Below are 20,736 nucleotides of genomic sequence, written 5' to 3'. Positions count from 1 at the left end.
ATGATGCACAGTACAGGAAGTGAATGCGTGACCCGAAAGCAGTGTGCCACCATGACACAGAGTATCGATAAGTATGAAACACTGTTTTATTTCTTTATTTGTTTTATTTATTTTTATTTATTTCTGTTTTTCTTTATTTTTCAATTATATTCCCCAGTGACGGATCCGGATTGTGCACCCGGAATCCCGGGTCCGGCACCCAGGCATCTTTGAAACCGCGCGGATTCGGACTTTTAGTTCGGATCCGCTCAGCCCTAATCACTGTCCATTTTTCTCTCTGCTAATACAGTTGCCAGATGCAAAGAAAGGCAATTGTGACCTACATTTGATAGTACTACTGTCCGGATGGCTGGTACCAATGTTGATGGTACCTCTGCTGCTGGTAGCAGCTGCCACATTCTTTCCATTAAATGTTTGGGTTTTTTTTCTTTTAAATTACCCTGTCTATTTTCATTACCATCTGTTCTCTTACCACACATTTTGTACAAAACCATAATTAACTTTCAACCATCTTTTTATCTTCAATTATTCACCCTTACCTAAAGGACGCATCTAGAAATGCCAGGGAGGTAGATACAGTTTCTGAAATCAAATTGTGACCGCAAGCTGCACTATAGGTGTAGTGTGAACGGTTGCTAATTTTTACTAGTTAAACAGATATGTAAAATCAGAGATGCACAGTTAAAAGTTTACATTTTTAAGACTTTTCTTGTTTGTTTGTTTTTTAGCTAAATTCATCCTTCTTCCCAAAAAATGACATACAGTTGAAACCAGACATTTACATACACTAAAGGGTGCTTTACACACTGCGACATCGCTAGCGATCTCATTAGCAATGTTACATGCCAGATCGCACATACGATTTGCCGAGATCGCACATGCGACCGGTGCTACAAAAATTACCTGTGTACGATCTCGGTAGATCGCATGTGCGATCTGGCGTGTTACATCACTAACGAGATCGCTAGCGATGTCGTAGTGTGTAAAGCACCCTTAAGAGTTTTATGCCTTTAAACAACATGGGACAGCCAATATAATGACGTCATGTCTTTCAAAATTTCTGAGGTTTATTGGCAACATCTGAGCTAATTAGACACACCTGTGGATGTATTTTAATGCACATCTGAAACACACTGGTTCTTTGTGTAGCATCATGGAAAAGTAAAAAGAAATCAGCCAACATCTCAGGAAGAGAATTGTGGACTTGCACAGGTCTGGTTCATCCTTGTGTGAAATTTCCAGATGTACAAACAATTATACGCAAGTACAAACAAGATGGGAATGTCCAGCCATCATACCACTCAGGAAGGAGACTGGTTCTGTGTACCAGAAATGAACGTGCTTTGGTCAGACATGTGCATATCAACCCAAGAACAAAAGCAAAAAACCTTGTGAATATGCTGGCAGAAGCTGGTAAGATTGTGTCATTATCAACAGTGAAACGAGTACTCTATCAATATGAGCTGAAAGGCCACTCTGCCAGGAAGAAGCCATTACTCCAAAAGAAACATAAAAATCCAGATTAATGTTTACAAATTCACACAACAACAAAGACTTTATTTTTGGAGACATGTCTTGTGATCTCACGAAACTAAAATTTAACTGTTTGGCAATAATGAGCATAGTTATGTTTGGAGGAAAAAGGGAGAAGCTTTGAAGCTTAAAGGCACTGTCACACACAGAGATAAATCTGTGGTAGATCTGTGGTTGCAGTGAAATTGTGGACAATTAGTGCCAGGTTTGTGGCTGTGTACAAATGGAACAATATGTCCATGATTTCATTGCAACCACAGATCTGTCAAAGATTTAGCTCTGTGTGTGACGGGGCCTTAAGAATACCATCCCAACTGCGAAGCACGGGGGTTGCAGCATCATGTTGTGGGGTTGTTTTGCTGCAGGAGGGACTGGTGCAGTTCACAAAATAGATGGCATCATGAGGAAAAAAGATTATGTGGCAATACTGAAGCAATCTCTCAAGACATCAGCCAGGAACTTAAAGCTTGGACTACATACATGGGTCTTCAAAATGGACAATGACCCAAAGCATACTGCTAAACTGGTTACAGACTTACTTAAGAATAACAAAGTCAATGTTTTGGAGTGGCCATCACAAAGTCCTGATCTCAATCCTATTGAAAATTTATGGACAAAGCTGAAAAGGCAGATGCGAGCAAGGAGACCTACAAACATGGCTCAGTTACACCAGTTCTGTCAGGAGGAATGGGCCTAAATTCCTACCAACTATTGTGAGATGCTTGTGCGAAGGATATCCAAAACATTTGACCCAAGTTATACAGTCTAAGAGCAATGGTACCAAATACTAATGAAATGTTTGCAAACTTTTGAATTTGCAGAAAGTAATAAAAATGCCTTAAAACATTCTCTCTCTCTCTCTCTCTCATTATTTTGGCATTTGAAAAATATAAATAATTTTGGTTCCTAATTGACCGAAAACGGGAAATATTTATTCTGATTTCATGTCAGATAGTGAGAAAAACATGCATACGTGTTTTCTTAGATAATGTATGTAACCTTCTGGTTTCAACTGTATAACAATTGCTAGGTAGGTAGCCATCTAAAATGCCAGCACCTGCAACAGAGTGTTTTATTGGTGTGGTATGTAAGGATCTAAAATTTGACTATAAAAAAGGATGAGCAAAAAAATTGTTTGCAGCACACATTTTGTGACGCAAATAAGACGCAATTAAATGTCTCAATTTTGGGGGATTTTCTTTTGTAGTTAAAAAATAAAATATATTACCCCTTCACAAAAACTATTGCACAATAAATTAAAAAACTGACTGACAAGCACACTGTGTCTCACAGACACTGGTTTCAGATTTTTTTTTTCTATGTAAAAATTGTGTGCTGCCTTGCTGCTGCTTTCTAGTGCATTAAGGCCACGTCACACTAAGCAACATCGCTAGCAACATCGCTGCTAAGGAACAACTTTTGTGACGTAGCAGCGATGTTGCTAGCGATGTTGCTGTGTGTGACATCCAGCAACAACCTGGTCCCTGCTGTGAGGTCGCTGGTTGTTGCTGAATGTCCTGGGCCATTTTTTAGTTGTTGCTCTCCCGCTGTGAAGCACACATCGCTGTGTGTGACAGCGAGAGAGCGACAACTGAATGTGCAGGCAGCAGGAGCCGGCTTCTGCGGACGCTGGTAACCAATGTAAATATCGGGTAACCAAGAAGCCCTTACCTTGGTTACCCGATATTACCTTCGTTACCAGCATCCGCCGCTCTCAGCTGTCAGTGCCGGCTCCCTGTTCCCTGCACTCCTAGCCACAGTACACATCGGGTAATTAACCCGATGTGTACTGTGGCTAGGAGTGCAGGGAACAGCAGGCACTGGCAGTGTGAGAGAGGCGGACGCTGGTAACGAAGGTAAATATCGGGTAACCAAGGTAAGGGCTTCTTGGTTACCCGATGTTTACCGTGGTTGCCAGCGTCCGCAGAAGCCGGCTCCTGCTGCCTGCACACGTAGCAGAGTACACATCGGGTAATTAACCCGATGTGTACTGTGGCTAGGAGTGCAGGCAGCCAGCGCTAAGCGGTGTGCACTGGTAACCAATGTAAATATCGGGTTGGTTACCCGATATTTACCTTAGTTACCAAGCGCAGCATCGCTTCCACGTGGCGCTGCTTGCTGGGGCTGGTCACTGATTGCTGGTGAGATCTGCCTGTTTGACAGCTCACCAGCAACCCGTGTAGCGTCGTTCCAGCGATCCCTGCCAGGTCAGGTTGCTGGTGGGATCGCTGGAGCGCCGCTTAGTGTGACATCTCACCAGCGACCTCCTAGCAACTTACCAGCGATCCCTATCAGGTTGTATCGTTGTTGGGATCGCTGGTAAGTTGTTTAGTGTGACTGGGCCTTTAAGAATTATGGGGGAAAAAAAGTACAATTGTAATTCAAGTGCAGCAGAACAGATGTCAGCTGCTATTGCTTGCACCTCTCCTACCTTTCCTCCTTTGTATGTAATCTCTGTATCTGTAGTAATCTCAGAATGCTGCAGTGCTGCAATTGTGTAACAAAGTACCGAATACAGAAGTTGTAAAATATTTGAGTGCTTCTCTTCTGAGCTGTGATGTCCTCTCAATTTTTTAAATCATCCTAAATTAAATGCTGAATTTCCTACCTGGACTATAATAGCCTCTTCTTTTTCGCATGTTATTTAATAGCTGCAAGGCGTTAAGGGGAAGCCCCCACAGCTTCACTGAAGATCTTGTCAGCCTTCTGTGACTTACGCAATATTCTGAAATGTAAGGCTAAATTCACACACTGCGTTTTTTTGGCGCTGCGTTTTTGTGCGTTTTTGCGGCAAAAAAACGCACAAAAACGCACCTGCGGCAAAAAACGCATGCGTTTTTTGCTGCATTTTGCTGCGTTTTTGCTCACTGCGTTTTTATGCGTTTTTTATCAGTGAACAATGCTATTAAAGATTGTTGAAAAGAAAAAAAAAGAAAAAAGGTCTGATGTAATTTCCTTCTTCAATATGTTCTTCATTCTCCACTAGTGTATGCAAGAGAGCAGACAGCTGCAGAACTACAAGGCTCAGCATACTCCATCCAGGACTGTATGCTGGAGGGAGAAGCAGGGGGAGCAGAACTACAAGGCTCAGCATACGCCATCCACTAGTGGATGCAGGAGAGCAGACAGCAGCTGCAGAACTACAAGGCTCAGCATCCTCCATCCAATAGTGTATGCAGGAGAGCAGACAGCAGCTGCCAAACTAGAAGGCTCAGCATCCTCCCTCCAGGACTGTATGCAGGATTTCTTTGCCCCCCAAAAAATGACGTGAGCTTCACCATATTTTTGTATACTAGCCGGCTGGGAACCAAAAATATAGGGAAGCCCTTTTTTCTTTTTTAATTATTTCATGAATTATATGAAATAATTTAAAAAAAAATGACGTGGGCTTCGCCCAATTTTTGAGTTCAGCCGGGTACAACTAAGCAGCTGGGGATTGGAATCCGCAGTGCAGGGTGCCCAAGCTTTCTGGGCACCCCCGCTGCAAATTGCAGTCCACAGCCACCCCAGAAAATGGTGCTTTCATAGAAGCGCCATCTTCTGGCGCTGTATCCAACTCTTCCAGCTGCCCTGATGCCGGGTGGCTCGCTGGGTAATAATGGGGTTAGGGGTAGCTGTGTATTATCAGCTGACCCTAAGTCCGAAATTCATGGTGTCACGCCAATATTGGACATGGCCACCATGAATTTCTAGTACAGAGAAAAAAAAACAAAACACAACACACAGAAAAATATTTTTATTAGAAATAAAACACAACACAATTAGTGACTCCATCTTTATTGAAATAAAGAACCCCCTTCCACAGTAATCCTGGGTCAAGGGTCCCGCGCTGTCCAATCCGGATCCAATATCATCTGATCGGTTTGCTGGAAGACAAAGCGATCAGATGATGTGTCAGGTTCAAGGGCCTGAATCACATGACACAGCAGCTGATTGTATAAACGGCTTTTATACAATCAGCTGATGCATCAGTGGAAAAAAAAACAAACTACACACTTCTGTGCAGCGTCGGACTAGCTACCGGAGGAAACTCCAGTAATGTCAGGCCTTGATTCAGGTACCTGCATTGCTCTCTGGAGCTCTCACCTGAGCTCCGGAGTGCAGCCTAGACTATACCACTAGCGCCGAGTGATTGATTCCCCGGCACTTGCGGTTCAGTTCATGACAGCTGCAGACAGGCCGGGCTGATCTCCGGTGCTCTCACCTGAACTCCGGAGATCACCCCGGCCTGTCTGCAGCTGTCATGAACTGACTGCAAGCGCCGGGGAATCAGTCACTTGGCGCTCGCTCGCTGTACAGTCTAGGCTGATGCATCAGTGCAAAAGAAAAAAAAAAAAACAACTACACACGTCCGTGCTGACTCCCGGTCCGACCGCTGATGAGTATGAGATTTTTCTACTGTTCACTTTTGATTTTGCAGCTGCTTCCATCTCCCGCCCGGACATGGCGCCGCACGGGAGCAGACATGGCACCAGACTGGAAATGGAAGCAGCGGTGGCGATAACGGGAGGATTCACGCTTCTGTGTTTACTAACAGAAGGAATCCTCTTCCTGTACATGTCACTTTACTACCCACCCCTTGCTCTTTTGTAGCTGTGTTTTTAGTCAAAGAAACGCACTAAAACGCAGCTATATTTGCAATTTGCATTTTTAATTGCGTTTTTGAACATCTCATTCAACTCAATGGGTGGAAAACGCACTGAAAAACGCAAAAATAATTGACATGCTGCGTTGTTGTGGGCACCACAAAAACGCAGCTAAAAAAACGCTGTGTGCAGACAGCAAAAATGAAAACTCATAGACTTTGCTGGGGAAGCAAAGTCATGCAGTTTTCTAAGCAAAAGCGCACCCGAAAAACGCGCAAAAACGCACTGTGTGAACTTACCCTAAGAATTCATCAGGCAATTTTTGGGGAGTGATTTGCACCAATCTAATTGCAAATTGACTTCACCAGGAATTGTGAATTTAAAAAAACTCAACTCAAAAATGTACTTTCATTAAATCGATTATCTTATCTTTTAGTCTGTACTGTACATCTACTAGTTTTCTTGACTGATTTGTTTGATATTTACATATATAGTCTAGGAATTAAGGACTGTATAAATATAGACATACCACCAATCTAATAATTGCTGATAACTCTACAGATACTGTACAGATCATGTAGATATTACCTGCAGTCATATGTGACACTAATATTTCTATAATACAGTGATCATATAATAGTACTAGGTTTAGAGAGTCACACTGCAGACCTTCTATATGTTCAGTGTTGGCACCCTTGAAAATGTTCCAGAAAGTGAAGTTTTTCTCCCAGAAACGTATTGCAGTTACAGGTGTTTTGTTATACACATGTTAGTTCCTTTGTGACTATAGGAACAACACAAAAAGAGAGGAAAAAAAGGCAACTTTAACATAATTTCACACAAAACCCCAAAATTGGGCCAGATAAAATTGTTGCAACCTCAACTCAATATTTGGTTGCACACTCTTTGGAATAAATAACTACAATCAATCGCTTCCTATAACCATCAACAGGTTTCTTACACCTCTCAACTGACATTTTGGATTACTTTTTTTGGCAAACTGCCCAAGGGTCTCTCATCTTTGTCCTAAGGCAGTAATTATACCCCCTTACCCCTTAGGCTTACATTGTAATGATACGCTCTATTTGCACCCCAAAAGAGTAACCGCGCTGTATGTTTGCTTCTATATGATATTAACCCCTCCGTGGCTCAAACCGTGAGGAAGCCCCCTTTGTGCCCCATCACAGTAATATTGCCTCTTCTGTGCCCCCATTTGTTAATAATGCCCCCTCTGTGCCTCATTGTCCCTTTTGTGCCCCCAAATGGTAAAATGCTTCTTCTGTGCTGTCAAAGCTCCCACAAAAAAATAATTTATTTTCTTGTATTCTTTTTATTACCTTGGCTTTGGAATGTTATAGATGTACCGTAGACTACACCAGTGACGGACCAGGTTTGGCGCAACATTTTTTTTTACTAGTTGCCAAGGCTGGAGTCACACTTAGAATCATAGAATATTAGAGTTGGAATGGACCTCCTGGGTCATCTAGTCCAACGCCCAACTCCCTGCTCAAAGCAGGATTCACTTGCGTATGACTCGTGCAAGGATCAAACGGTAATCCTTTGACAGGTCGGCGCCATAGAAACACGTGTCAGCTGTATAGAAATACATGAAGCTGACACGCTCCTGTCAGGAGAGCGACCGGCCGATCCGGGCAATCCTTGCGCCAGTCACAAGCAGTCACAATGTGACTCCAGTCGAAGAACTCTTTCTAGATATATGACTCAGTATAATATATGCCAATGGAACTTATTTATATTTATAGACATACTGGCTGGAATTTGTCCATTCCTGGGTATTACTCCACCACCAAATATCAACATGGCTCTGTATTACCAAATGTTGAGTGTTTGGTTAGTACAAGGTGTTGCCAAGGTGTCCTAAATTCAGATATAGATATGAGAATGCAATTTTAGCTCTTAAAATCTTTTTGACTCCTCAATAGATGAATAAAAAATGTGGTCAGTTTGAAATAAAATTTTCCAGAATTTGTTATTGCCCATACTATAAATTCTCTTTACACAGTTAGAGCAGCTTTTTAGTATCTGTCCTCTTGTGGCCTATCTGGGCATGTCGTGACTGACAGATGTAACTTCTAAAATGGAAGGATCTATTTTTAGAAAAGGAGTGTGAAAGGGCATTGATGGGATCACAGCTGCTGAGCAGACAATGGTGCTTGCTCTCCCTGAGCTCCACATGCGTGCCAGCTCAATTTCCAAGTCTGTGTATCACCATATAATAGCGTGCAAGCTTCTGATGTCATGTTCAACGCGCAACCATAAAAGCTCTTAGAATGGACTGTGCACATGGGTGAGCACTGAGGCCACACTGGATCAATGTCAGGAATAGTGAAAAGTTATTTGATCATTCACATTGAGTTAATACATGACAGTTACAAGAGAGAGATCTGTAAAAATGACTTCTGTGACCTGTCCTGTCAGAACCTTCTCCCATATCAGATGCTGGATGTGGATGTCTTCCCTTTTGTATAGAATCAATTTTCAATGTAATTTGCTTTTTTAGGCCAAATATAGAACTTTACATTTTTTATTTTATATATGAGATATTATTTACAACATATTTTACAACTGACCTAAAGATTATGCTTGTATTAATGTATTGTATTGGCATGTTATCTTATAGTAGGTTTAGTTACCGGTAACTCCTAATCCTCGTTGTCTCCTGCTGTGTCCTGTATTTGGTTAAAGAGAATAACCCCATAATGTGACCTTTGGAAGCATACTAAAAAAAAATTCTATCCATTTATGTATGCCCCAGTGATAGTATACAGCACACTAAATTTTTTACCTCTGTTCTAGGGGATCTGCACTGAAATTCTGTAACACTACAAACAGCTCATCGGACTTCTATTACCATTAACATTGCTTTACACGTCATTATCAATGGTCTCTAGAACAGGGTAAACGTGCCATTCTGGGGACGGGGTGTATGTAAAGACGACGGGGTAACTGGAGATGTATTGTCTAAGATCTCAGTGGCAAATTGTGATTTATATTCCTTTTGTTCAGACTGATCAGTAAGAAGTAGAGGCAAGTGTGGGAAAAGACGGGAATATCCTAGCAGTGCAGCGTTCATCCCATATACTTCTCAATCTACATCATGAAATATTAAATTTTATGTTTTACTTAATTGGTCTTATTCAACAAAATGTTCACTTACTGCAGCAAGCGTCATTAAACTATACATGTATCCAAATGTGTCTCAGAAACAGTGGCCTTGTTATCTGTAGCACCCAAAATTTTATTTTTCTAGTACACACAGCCAAAGCTGAATTTTAAGCTGGTGCTTAGATCAACAAGGTGACTGTGTGTCTGTCATTACCAAGTTGTTCTGTGGCAGTAAGAAGGAGTTTAATGGAGTGGAGGCCAAGCATTAAGATGTAGCAAACGTTAACTTTAAAGTTAGAGGTTGGTCACTACTTTTACATTAATGGCCTTAGGATAGGTCATCAAGGTCTGATTAGCCAGGGTCTGACAGCCGGCATCCCCACTGGTCAGCTGTTCATGGTTCTGGTGGTAGCAACAGGCAGCCGGAAATGCTCAGTTCTGGAGCCGTCCCATCTTCTGATAGCGTCCATGGCCGGTAAGAGCACATCTGCTTCCTTTTGCCGCTATCAGTTGATGCAGAAGCTTTGCAACTGAGTATTTCCATCCGCCTGCTGCTGCCGCCGGCACAGAGAACAGCTCTCGGTGTGGGGGAGGAGTGTCGGACCCCGGCCGATCAGGCATTGATGACTTATCCCAACGATAGGCCATCAATGTAAAAGTAGTGGACAGCCCCTGTAATGTGCTACATATAATGTTAATGCTTGATGGAGTCCACAGTATTAACGGAGGTCATTGTCTGACAGTATTAAGGGGTTTTGTGCTGTGGGAACATGTTTTACATGATCAAAAACAAACAGAACGAAATTCACCGATTTCCTGCTGATCATGTTCCCATACTGTGTGGTTCCTAGTCAATCTCTACTTACAACTTCAGTGATGATGGGAACATGACTCCTCTACCCAATGACTGCCGCAACCACTGCAGCCAGTAATTGGCTGAAGTGGTCACATGTTCTTGTGATGGGATGTAAATGCTGTGGATCAGCAAGAGATCAGGCAGCAGTGAAATGCACAATTTATCAGCTACTTATTACACGGTTTACATCTGTTGTTCTTCTCTCCCCAGTACGCGTGAAAGCCTGGCTTCCAATACGTCAAGTATTGTCGAAAGTAACAGACGGCAGAACCCAGCGCTCAGTCCTGCCCACGCTGGTGCTGGTCCAGCTTTTAACTTCCGAACATCTGCTGCAGAAACCACAACGACGGATGCTGATAAACTACAGAAACCCGCTAACTGTTTGCAAGCTTCTGTAACTAGTGTTTGATAGCCGCTCAGCCTCAAATCTTGTTCTGTCTCATCCTCTACAGCAAAGTTTACTACACTGGGACCGATGTTTACATCTCTTTACAAGCAAGCCTCACATCCACAGTTTTTGTGTCTTTCTAAAACTGTGCTGCTAATTAGCCCAGGGGGCAACAACAAGAACAGAATTCCAACTTTATTTTTTTTTTGTATTGTTATTATTATTGTTATTATATGGGTTTTGTTGTTTCTTTCTTGCCATCATTCCTTTTCATAACATAGAGCTCAGTAGAAGGTGAAAAATGATAGAAGTTAATATGCACATTATTCTTCATGTAAATGTAACAGAGCACATTCAAGAGTCTAAACACTGTAATTCTTATTATTTTTATTATTTTTGGACGCTGTGCGGCTTACAGCAGTATACTTCCTTTAAAGCAGCGGTGCTCGGTAGAAAACACACCTTTGTAAATTTGCAGAACAGTTTTCTTCAATTCTGTATTATAAAAAGAGAGAAAAAATATTTATTTTTACCAACACACAAATAATACAAACCTAATTTTAAACGTATATACAGTATATATATATATACATATATATATTCCTACTTAGTGCCCATGATGTTCAGCCAATGTAAAGAACCAAAATATTACACCATATCACACTGCAATAAGAATTGCTCCATCTGTGCTTTTTTTTAATCTTCTGGCTATCTACATCCACATCATTGTGCGATCACATATAAATATAAAGCGTATTGGATGTGTTGTTCAGGGGCCTGCATGCATTATACAGAATGACGGTTGTGTTACTCCTCTCTATAATATTACACTAGTTAAAATACAGTATTATCAAATATCAAGCAAACCTACTCATCATAACAGTATAAATAAAAGGGGAACTTCTCAGCAAAGTATGACGAGGTATTTCATGGAAGGCAAGCAGAATTGTTCTAGCCATGTCAGGGTATAGGACATCGGCACTTGGTGCTACAGCTAAGGCTTTAAATGAGGTTGTTGACGTTGAAATCCATGATCATTTATACCCACACTTCATAAATAAATGGATAGTCAGATTATCAAACCTAGTTTTTAGAAGCAAAGAGTATATAACCAGTGGTTGTGGTAGCCCACCTAGTACTGTAGAAGTAATCCTAAACGGGTCATGACTGGTATTCATTAATTGTGTACTTCTAAAGTGCCCGTGGTGCTATGGGAATAGAGGTGGCACTTTGCATATTGGTTGTATGGATGACTTTGCAGAGGGACATCCAGAAATACCAGCCAATACACAAGATTAACAAAAGTGCCCCCTATCTTCCAATCCTAACTACCCCTTCGAAGCTCACTCGCAGAGTGTTGGATGACTTCTATTAACGTTGTGCATGAGGAAATAAAAACTAGATGTGAAAATCAATCTAATCCGTTCAACCTACCACTAAATTCTCAAACGCCTGTTCTTGGCCTATTACACCTCTACACAATCCATCGGGAGGTTACTGGGATCTGTCATCAGGATTCACCTTAAGTTTCAGTAATTTTTCCATTACGCTCTTTTCTTTACCTATGCTGCCCACTACAATGCTGCTCCATGGACTAGGAAGCCATCAGTGTTTAGCCAAGCTTTGTACTTTAACTTCTTAGGCTTGGATATATCATAAAGTATGAGCTAGAACAATACATTCTTCATATTTCACTTCTATATACCTAGCGCTGCTGCTTTAAAATCGCATGAAAAAGGTTCCACTGGGCCAGAAATCTTTAGTACCAATAAAATGGCAGCAGATTGGGGCAATTGTCATTTTGAGCGTTAATGGTGACCTGAAATTAAATACTCTGCCATCAGATCACCATAGTTTTATTTGGCCGGTACATAGTCTGCTGCAAAACTAAATTGTATTTTATTGCATAGGTTTACACCCGGGAGCAGAAAAAGTGATGGCCCATCTGATGTTCAGAGAAGTTGTCAACTTCCTTCCTCTGTACAGTATTAGGACTAAGGTGCAATATGGCATCCACTGCAGACTATTGTGGCTCAGATTTTTGCATACTTGGAAAAATATTTCTGCAGGCATTGTGCTATAGTTATATATAGATCATTAATGCATCACTGCATAAACACACCCCATTTGGCATTTTGCACAGGTACAAAACCTGTCCAGAGTATAATTATACGTGAAGGATATGCTGCCAATTTTTCATCCAGAATTTCAGGTGGAAGGTCCACAGCATGGTACAGAAGCAACTGAATTAGATTTTCCCAAATTTGTAGAAATCCTGAAAAAAAATCTACAGCATAAAATTAGTTGTTAAATGTATTTCAAATCCATGAAAAGTTAATTTATGTTGGAAATTTTCACAACAGATTTTATCCTTTGCAATCCATAATGTGATAAATCCTTTGCTAAAATCCATACACAAATTTAGTTAATGCAAAGCTGAAATTTTGAATCTGCGTTTACTATAGATCTTTTTGCAAAATGTATAAATGGACATGTTCTAAGCCGTAAAATTACAGAGATCTGAATGTGGACCAACAATTTAGTGGCTTTAAAGCAGGGCCCAACGGAAAAATTATGGCCCCAAGTCTAAAAGTGTTGAAGCCAACTTTTTTGGGGTTGCTTTTTCAACTATTCTAGAGCCCTGCAGTAAAGTGCTTCCTCAGATTTAGCTGCGTCCACACAACCCAAAGTAGTCTACATGGCCATACAGTGTGTTTCCTAAATTGATACCTTAGTACCCTTATAGCTATTTAACTATTTGCAAAGTTTTAAGATAGTTTTCCTCATTTACATTCTTGTTTAGTGCACAGACTAAAGCGGGATTTACATGCAATGACATCGCTAACGAGATGTCGTTGGGGTCACGGAATTCGTGACTCACATCCGGCCTTGTTAGCGATGTCATTGCATGTGAAACGCACGAACGACCAATAACAAGCAAAATTACTCACCTAATCGTTGATCGCTGACACGTCGTTCTAATCCCAATTATCGTTGCGGTTGCAGGACGCAGGTTGTTCTTCGTTCCTGCGGCAGCACACATCGCTATGTGTGACACCGCAGGAGCAAGGAACATTACCGTACCTGCGGCCGCTGGCTATGAGGAAGGAAGGAGGTGGGCGGGATGTTCGGCCCGCTCATCTCCGCCCCTCCGCTTCTATTGGGCGGCCACTTAGTGACGCCGAACGAACCGCCCCCTTAGAAAGGAGGCGGTTCGCCGGCCACAGTGACATCACTAGGCAGGTAAGTCTGTGTGACGGGTGTTAGCGATGTTGTGCGCCACGAGCAGCGATTTGCTCGTGGCACACAACCGACAGGGGTGGGTGCTTTCACCAGCGACATTGCTAGCGATGTCGCTGTGTGTAAAGCCTGCTTTACTCTATCTAAAATTAGTAAAATATATATATATATACATTGTAACTGTATTCCTGCACTGCCTTTCCACTGCTCTCTGGTCTTTCTTGACCAGATGTAGCGTTGATGACCTTGTTCTAGCACATGATCGCTTTTGCAGCAATCGTGGGGTCACCATTTCAGGTTGGTACCAAAGACTGGTAGCAGTGGAGCGGCAGCAATAGGTAAGGCTAATTTTATTGTTTTTAGACTGAGTAAACTTGTGTACCAAAAAAACTGAAATGTGAAAAACCCCTTTAACTTCTACATACATCTATTTACCTTTAGATGTACAAAAAACCCAGTCTAATATGTATGTTAGGACAACCTTTTAGCTCATCCACCACTGTGCAGATATAAGTGGCCAACAATAAACATCCCCTTTAATAAGAACATAAATCCTTAGGAAGCTAAGACCTTCATATATATTTTTGTCTTCTGCAATATCAAGTCAGTTTACATGAATCCATTTTTATTTAACTTGAGCCCAAGAACTAGTTGATGGAAATAATAATTATTTTTCAATTTTTTTAATATATTTTTTATCATTTCATTTTTTCTTTAAGTGTATTTGTATGAAACAAAGGCGAGCATAGCCTAGTAACATGATTTCTTTCAAACGGAAGGATATAATTTTTTATTATGTGGATTAGATTGTAATGCCTAAATTAGGCTTCTCAAAAATAACATGATTTGTGATGGTGATCATTAGGAACAAAGCGTTATGTATGTTTGAACATTCGGGCTTTTCTTATCACATAAAATATTGCTTATCCTTTAAGAAATTTGCGACGAGAACAAAAGAAAAGATTTGTGTTTTGTTTCACATTACAATTTTACAAGTGGAGAAAAATGTGCACAGTCAGGGCGAATGTGAATTTTTAGTTTGCTGAATAGGATTATACAATGTTTCGATATACTCGATGCTGAAATCTTTACAAGTTGAATGGTGTGGATATTAAGTTATATTAGTAGAGTTCTAACACATAGCTGCCCACCTACAGTCATGCCAGCTGGATATACTCTTCAGGTTTTTGGTGCCCGTGCCCCACACATCTTACCCAACGATAAGAATAAAGATGTTATTGTATAACTCAACCTTGAAGCATACATTGACCGTATGGATACAATGCTGGTCATGACCACTGGTGTTCGGCTGTGTTCTAGAACTCCACATTCTCCATAAACATACCCTCAATGTACCCATTTTTTCTAAAGATTTGTAAGTGGTGCTGTGTATCTAGAACAAAGAAAACTGATTTTATAGATCTTTACCAACAAGATAAAAAGCTTCTCAACATATCATCCTCGTCTCAAGGTAAAGAGATGAAGGGATGTGTCTCTAAGTCTAGTAAAATCTTGGCTCTTCGAAAGGGCTTGTGTTTTTGCTGTACTGATATACAGCTTCATCTACAAAAGAGCGTCTGTAGTCCATATTACTACCTTCATTTTTACTTTTAAAGTGTATCTGTCACCTACTCACAATGGAGAAAGCCATTTTGTGTCGCGTGGCTCTTTGATGTCAGCAGTTGTTCTGGACTGGCAATGTGAATATTGAGTCGGCACACTAAATATTAGCTTTTTCTTTTTTATTCTTTAGATTACAGATACACTTTAAGCTGACCACACAGCAGAAGAAATTACATTATGTTCACTGCTCACTTATCTCCTGTATATCCATTTTTGTGTTTATTTCAAATATCTGAAAAGGAGAAGTTTGCTTTTAACACTTATGGTCCATTAGACCGAGCTCCTGAAGTGTTAAGAGTTTCCCGTGGTAAAACTTCAAAGTGCAGAACTCGGAGAAGGGCATCCGAGGACACGGCTGTTTGTTTATACTGCCTAATCTGTGTATGCAGCCCTTAGGATGAGCGACGGACATTGATTTCTATACACGCTGGTTGTCATGAGAGCTACATGTACTGACGGGGCTATATCCGCAAACTAGACCATGTCCTCAGCAAAAGTCCCTGAAGTCTGTCTTGGGGACAGAGTACTGCTGTGCTATTACAGGGAGCCTTTAGCAATTAACTGCCCAGTGCAATAGGCTTTAATTGTTAGAAGTCAACCTCTCCTTTAAATGGGTGCTAGGTTACCATTTTTGGTAGACTGAATACTATGGTTTTTAACAATTCCATTGTTATCATTTTTGGCAGACAAGATTTTGAATGGCTTTTTTAAATGTCTCGAAATAAGCATTTTAAATGTACCCAGTACTAGAAGTCGAGACAATATGGCAATAATGAAATGGCTATTTTATAATAACGTGTTACATCCTTTGACTTACCCAAGTGAAATCCAAAATAACAATATGCAGTATTAGGATCTAGAGATCAAAACTTTTTCTATGACGACCTGTGTATAGATAATAGCAAGCAGGTTACAATGTTACAAAAATCCAAGTACTGTCTACTGGTATTAGATTTTATTTTGGCGTTTGAGGCGTTCCAATTCTATGAATGCCCTATGTGCAGCCTCAAAAGATCAACCGAAATCTAATGGCTTTTTGCACACTTGATTCTTATTGTTGCTACAGTACATGTTGTGTTTGTTTGCTAATGTGATTTCTTTGTTATGTTTTTTTCTTTTTTTTTTTCTTTTTTTTTTCTTTTTTTTCCTGTTTTTACATACAACTACCTCCACAACTTTTAAACGGCAGCAATGTTAAAGTATACTGTACAAAAACATTCAAATCATATGGAAAACTCCATGATACATCAACGTTTTTGTAGAATAAATCATTTTTCATGACCATGGTTTCTTTCCACTAAGACTACATTTGGGTTTTTATAAGAAATGTATATTGTAAATTAAGGGCAAACAATCCTGTGATTTTTTTTTTTTTAATTTTTATTTTTTTGTTTCATCATGGTTGGAACATTCACCAACACTTTCCGTTACAGCTGAAGTTTTCTTCCTGTTGTCACTTGGCCATTGCAAGTTTTCAGGGGCCAGTGACCTCCGTCATACATTTGCCAGCCTGACTTTCTTATGATGAACAAAGCCAGATCTTTCAATACTACCGATGAGTTGACTCCACTATGACGTTGTTTATAGATGAAACTTAAACTGAAAGAAGTCATACTTTCTTCAAGTCAGTGACTGAATGTGACTATTGCATTAGGGGAATAAAGTCAATACATACAAGGAGGACTTTACTGTATGTTTAAAAAAATTGCAGCCAAGACTGCCTTGTATAAATGTGTTTGCACTGAAAAAAAAATAATAAAAAAAATCTAATTCTCGGTCTCTGGTTGCTGTAAAGGTCATCCTATTATGGATGTTCTGTTTATATTGTATAGAATTTCATATAAAAGAGAATACAGTTCATGAGATGTCTTCCCTGACGTTACCGATTTCTAACAGCACATTTGTATCATGGTTTATATTGTGTCGGTGTATCATATTGTAAAGGATGTTTTACCTGTCATGCTTAGCATAATAACTTAAAAGGAAAAAAGTTCACAGGGATTTTTTTGTAAACTTATATTCAAAAGTCCCTTTCTATGTCAATATTGTGTCCATGTTGGTTCTGTAGTGTTGTGTGAAATATCCAATTTTTTCTTTTTTTTTTTTTCTTTTTTTGGATTGTGTTACTTTCTAAAATATTAAATAACATTTTGGTTATATGGTTTAAGCCAACAGACTTTTTGTGCTGCAGAGAGTCAGGCCAGACTCCTACGTAAGGTGTCTTTTTTTGTAATATTAGAAGCATTGACATCTCGTATTTTTAGTCATTATTTCTGCAGCTCTGTATGGAGTGTGCACTATTACTGGTTCCTGTATCTAATAGGACTAGCGAATACTCTCTAAGAACAGTACACATGGCCAACCAAAAACCATACTCTGTACTGACAAAAAGCAACTAAAGCAAAACAGTACAGTATGCATGTGTGTCTGTGGTTAGGCAGATAGTAGTTATGTTTGAAGGCTCCTCAAAGCAGATAATCTTAAAGGCAACCTGTCAGGTACAATATGCACCTAGAACCACGATCAGTTCTGGGTGCATATTGCTAATCGCCACCTAACCGTCCCTTTAGAAAAAGTATTTCTAAAGATCTTTTATGATATGCCAATGAGCTCAGGGACTAGTCGCAAGGGCGTTAGTTTCTGCGCTCATTCTGCCCTCTTAACATGTTAGCACGTCCACAAGGGCATGCTAACATGCTCTTCAATGCAGCATCACCAGCGGGTACACGCGTACCTGTGTCCACTGTGACCGCTGATCTGAATGTCGGGCACTTCTGGTCATGTGCAGCATGAAGCCGGGTGTATGCGTACCGGCTTCAGAGAGGTCTACTGCGCATGACCGGAAGTGTCTGATCAATGGTCACAGCAGACTCAGGTATGCGCGTCACCACTGGTGATGCTGCATTGAATAGCATTTTAGCACGCCCTTGTGAATGTACGAACATGTTAAGAGGGCGGAATGAGTGCAGAAACTAACGGCCTTGCTACTAGTCCCTGGCCTCATTAGCATATAATGAATGATCTTTAGAAATACTTTTCTAAAGATCTCTTTATCGATGCTACTAGATACAGGGAAAGTTAGGCAGGGATCAGAAATATGCACCAGACAGGTTCCCTTTAAATTTTTATTACTAAGGCATCACAAACCAGAAGATAATGCAAAGGCCTCACTTTTAGTTAAAAACCGTTACAAAATTGCAAATATTGCTCAGTTAATCTTTTTTTTTCCCTAAAGCCAGTAAGACATTAAGATATGCCCAAAATGAGTTAAATCTTTTGCGAATTCACATGTGTTCGATCAGTATCTTTCTGTATCCAAGTAACTTATTTGCCTCTGAAGTATCAAGGTCATCTTCTCATACCAAGTGGTCATGTGAATATTTTTTCACAACTCTACACAAATGGAGTAAAAAATAAAATACACATATAGTACCAGTCACCTGTTTGTTCGCCCCTGTTTATGCAATGGTTTTTCTTGTTCTTATTGATAAGTGCACATTGTAGTTTTGCTGCCTTGTGGATGAATCTACAAGGGGACAGTTATGGAAGCATGGAGTAAAGAAAACACATGTAAAACAAACATCTGTTAAACCTTAGATTCTCAAACTACCCCTTGTATAACTCAAGTGACAACATTTCACACCTTTGGCATTCTCTCAAACTGCTTCATCAGGTGGTCATCTGGAATGACTTTGAACAGTCTTGAAGACATTCCCAGAACAGTTGCGCAATTGTTGGCTGATTTGCCTTCACTTTGTGGTCTTTTTCATCCCAAACAGATTGAGGTAGAGTGATTGTGGAGGCCAGGTTATCTGACGCAGCACACCATCCCTCTCCTACTTAATCACATAGCCCTTACATAACCTGGAAGTGTAGTCTGTGTCATTTTCCTGTTTCAACAAGAATGATGTTCACGCAGTACAAACTATGTAGTTGCAGAATGTTGTGGTACGTCCTCAGCAAAGCACTTCCACACCATCACACCTCCCCCTCCATGCTTCACAGTGGGCACTACAAATGTAAAAACCATCCGTTGACCCTTTTTTGTGTGTCACAGTCATTCCACAAATGAATTCTTGACTAGGCATAACTGTTCATTTGAATACATTCCAGGTGACTACCTGATGAAGCTTCTTGAGTGACTGTTAAGAGTAAAGTGATCATCAGAATAATAGGATGGCACTTTGAGGAATATAAGCTTTAACACATTCTGGTATGTTCCATGGGTTTTTCACTCCATTTCCATATTTGTACCTTTATGGTTTCACTGCCTTCAGATTGAATCTACACTGTGCACATCCAAAAAAGAACAAGGAAATCATTACATGAACAAGTGTGTCCACACTTTTGACAAGTACTGTATATCTGTGTTTTAGGCAGGTGTAGAAATAATTATACAATGTAAGAATGCTTACAATGATTACTATTTGTCAAAATACAACATGAATGGAAAAAAAGACAACTGTGAATCAAATCAATATTTGGTGTGACCACTAGTGATGGGTGAGCAATAACTGTTCGTGCTTGGATAATGCTTACCAAATACCAAGTATTATTCCAGTATTTGTCACGGCAAAAAAAGTGCATGGGTTGCCTATTGACTTGTATTAGGTTCTTTAATCATGACGAATAACAGAATAGTACTTTGGAATTCATTGCGAATAATCCGAACATGAATAATTACTATTCACCCATCACTAGTGACCATCCTTTGCCAGCAAAACAGCATTAATTTTTCTAAGTACACTTGCACAAAGTCATAGAAATTTAAAGGAAGGAGATTCAGAGTAGACATTAGGAAAAACTTTCTGACAGTGAGGGCAGTCAGGGAGTGGAACAGGCTACCACGGGAGGTAGTGAGCTCTCCATCAATGGAAATCTTCAAGCGGAAACTGGATAAACATATAGCTGGGATGATTTAGGAAAGCCTGCATTCACAGGGGGTTGGACCCGATGACCCTTGAGGTCCCTTCCAACTCTATCATTCTATGATTCATTCTATCATTCTATGATTCTATGATAGGTTTTAGAGAATTAGATTTAGGTATATAAATAACCAATTATACCAAATAGGTGAAAATGATCATTTCATGTATAGATTCTAGGTTGAAACCGTTATTATTAGAAACAGCTGACTTAAAACTGGATGAAGAACAGTCAAAATCGGCTACAAAGGTGAGTTTGAGGAAGACTGTTTCATATCACAGATAATACAACATGGCAAGACTGGTCAAAGCAACAAGACATAAGATGGCTAAACTACATCAGCAAGATTTCTGAGGCAAAGATTTCAAAGCAGATTGGGGGTTTCTAAATGTTCTGTTTAAGCTCTTTTCAAAAAACTCCAATAAATGGGCAATGTTGATGAATACTGATATATTGGT

The 20,736-nt window shown here is 40.2% G+C and overlaps 1 protein-coding gene across 2 annotated transcripts in view; it reads left to right on the top strand.

Annotated features, from left to right (window-relative positions):
- Positions 1–17,422, top strand: part of STOX2 (storkhead box 2) — a 185,975-nt gene extending 168,553 nt beyond the window's left edge. For both annotated transcript variants that reach the window (XM_075347154.1, XM_075347155.1), the window contains one exon: positions 10,312–17,422. In XM_075347154.1, the coding sequence (XP_075203269.1) occupies positions 10,312–10,510 (199 nt within the window). In that variant the 3' untranslated portion in view covers positions 10,511–17,422. The remainder of the gene's footprint in view (positions 1–10,311) is intronic.
- The last annotated feature ends 3,314 nt before the right edge of the window (positions 17,423–20,736 follow it).

This window comes from Anomaloglossus baeobatrachus, chromosome 1 (genome assembly GCF_048569485.1).
Source record: "Anomaloglossus baeobatrachus isolate aAnoBae1 chromosome 1, aAnoBae1.hap1, whole genome shotgun sequence".
Classification (NCBI taxonomy): Eukaryota; Metazoa; Chordata; class Amphibia; order Anura; family Aromobatidae; genus Anomaloglossus; species Anomaloglossus baeobatrachus.
Note: the sequence above shows the minus strand (reverse complement) of the source record. Positions and strands in the feature narration are given on the sequence as shown.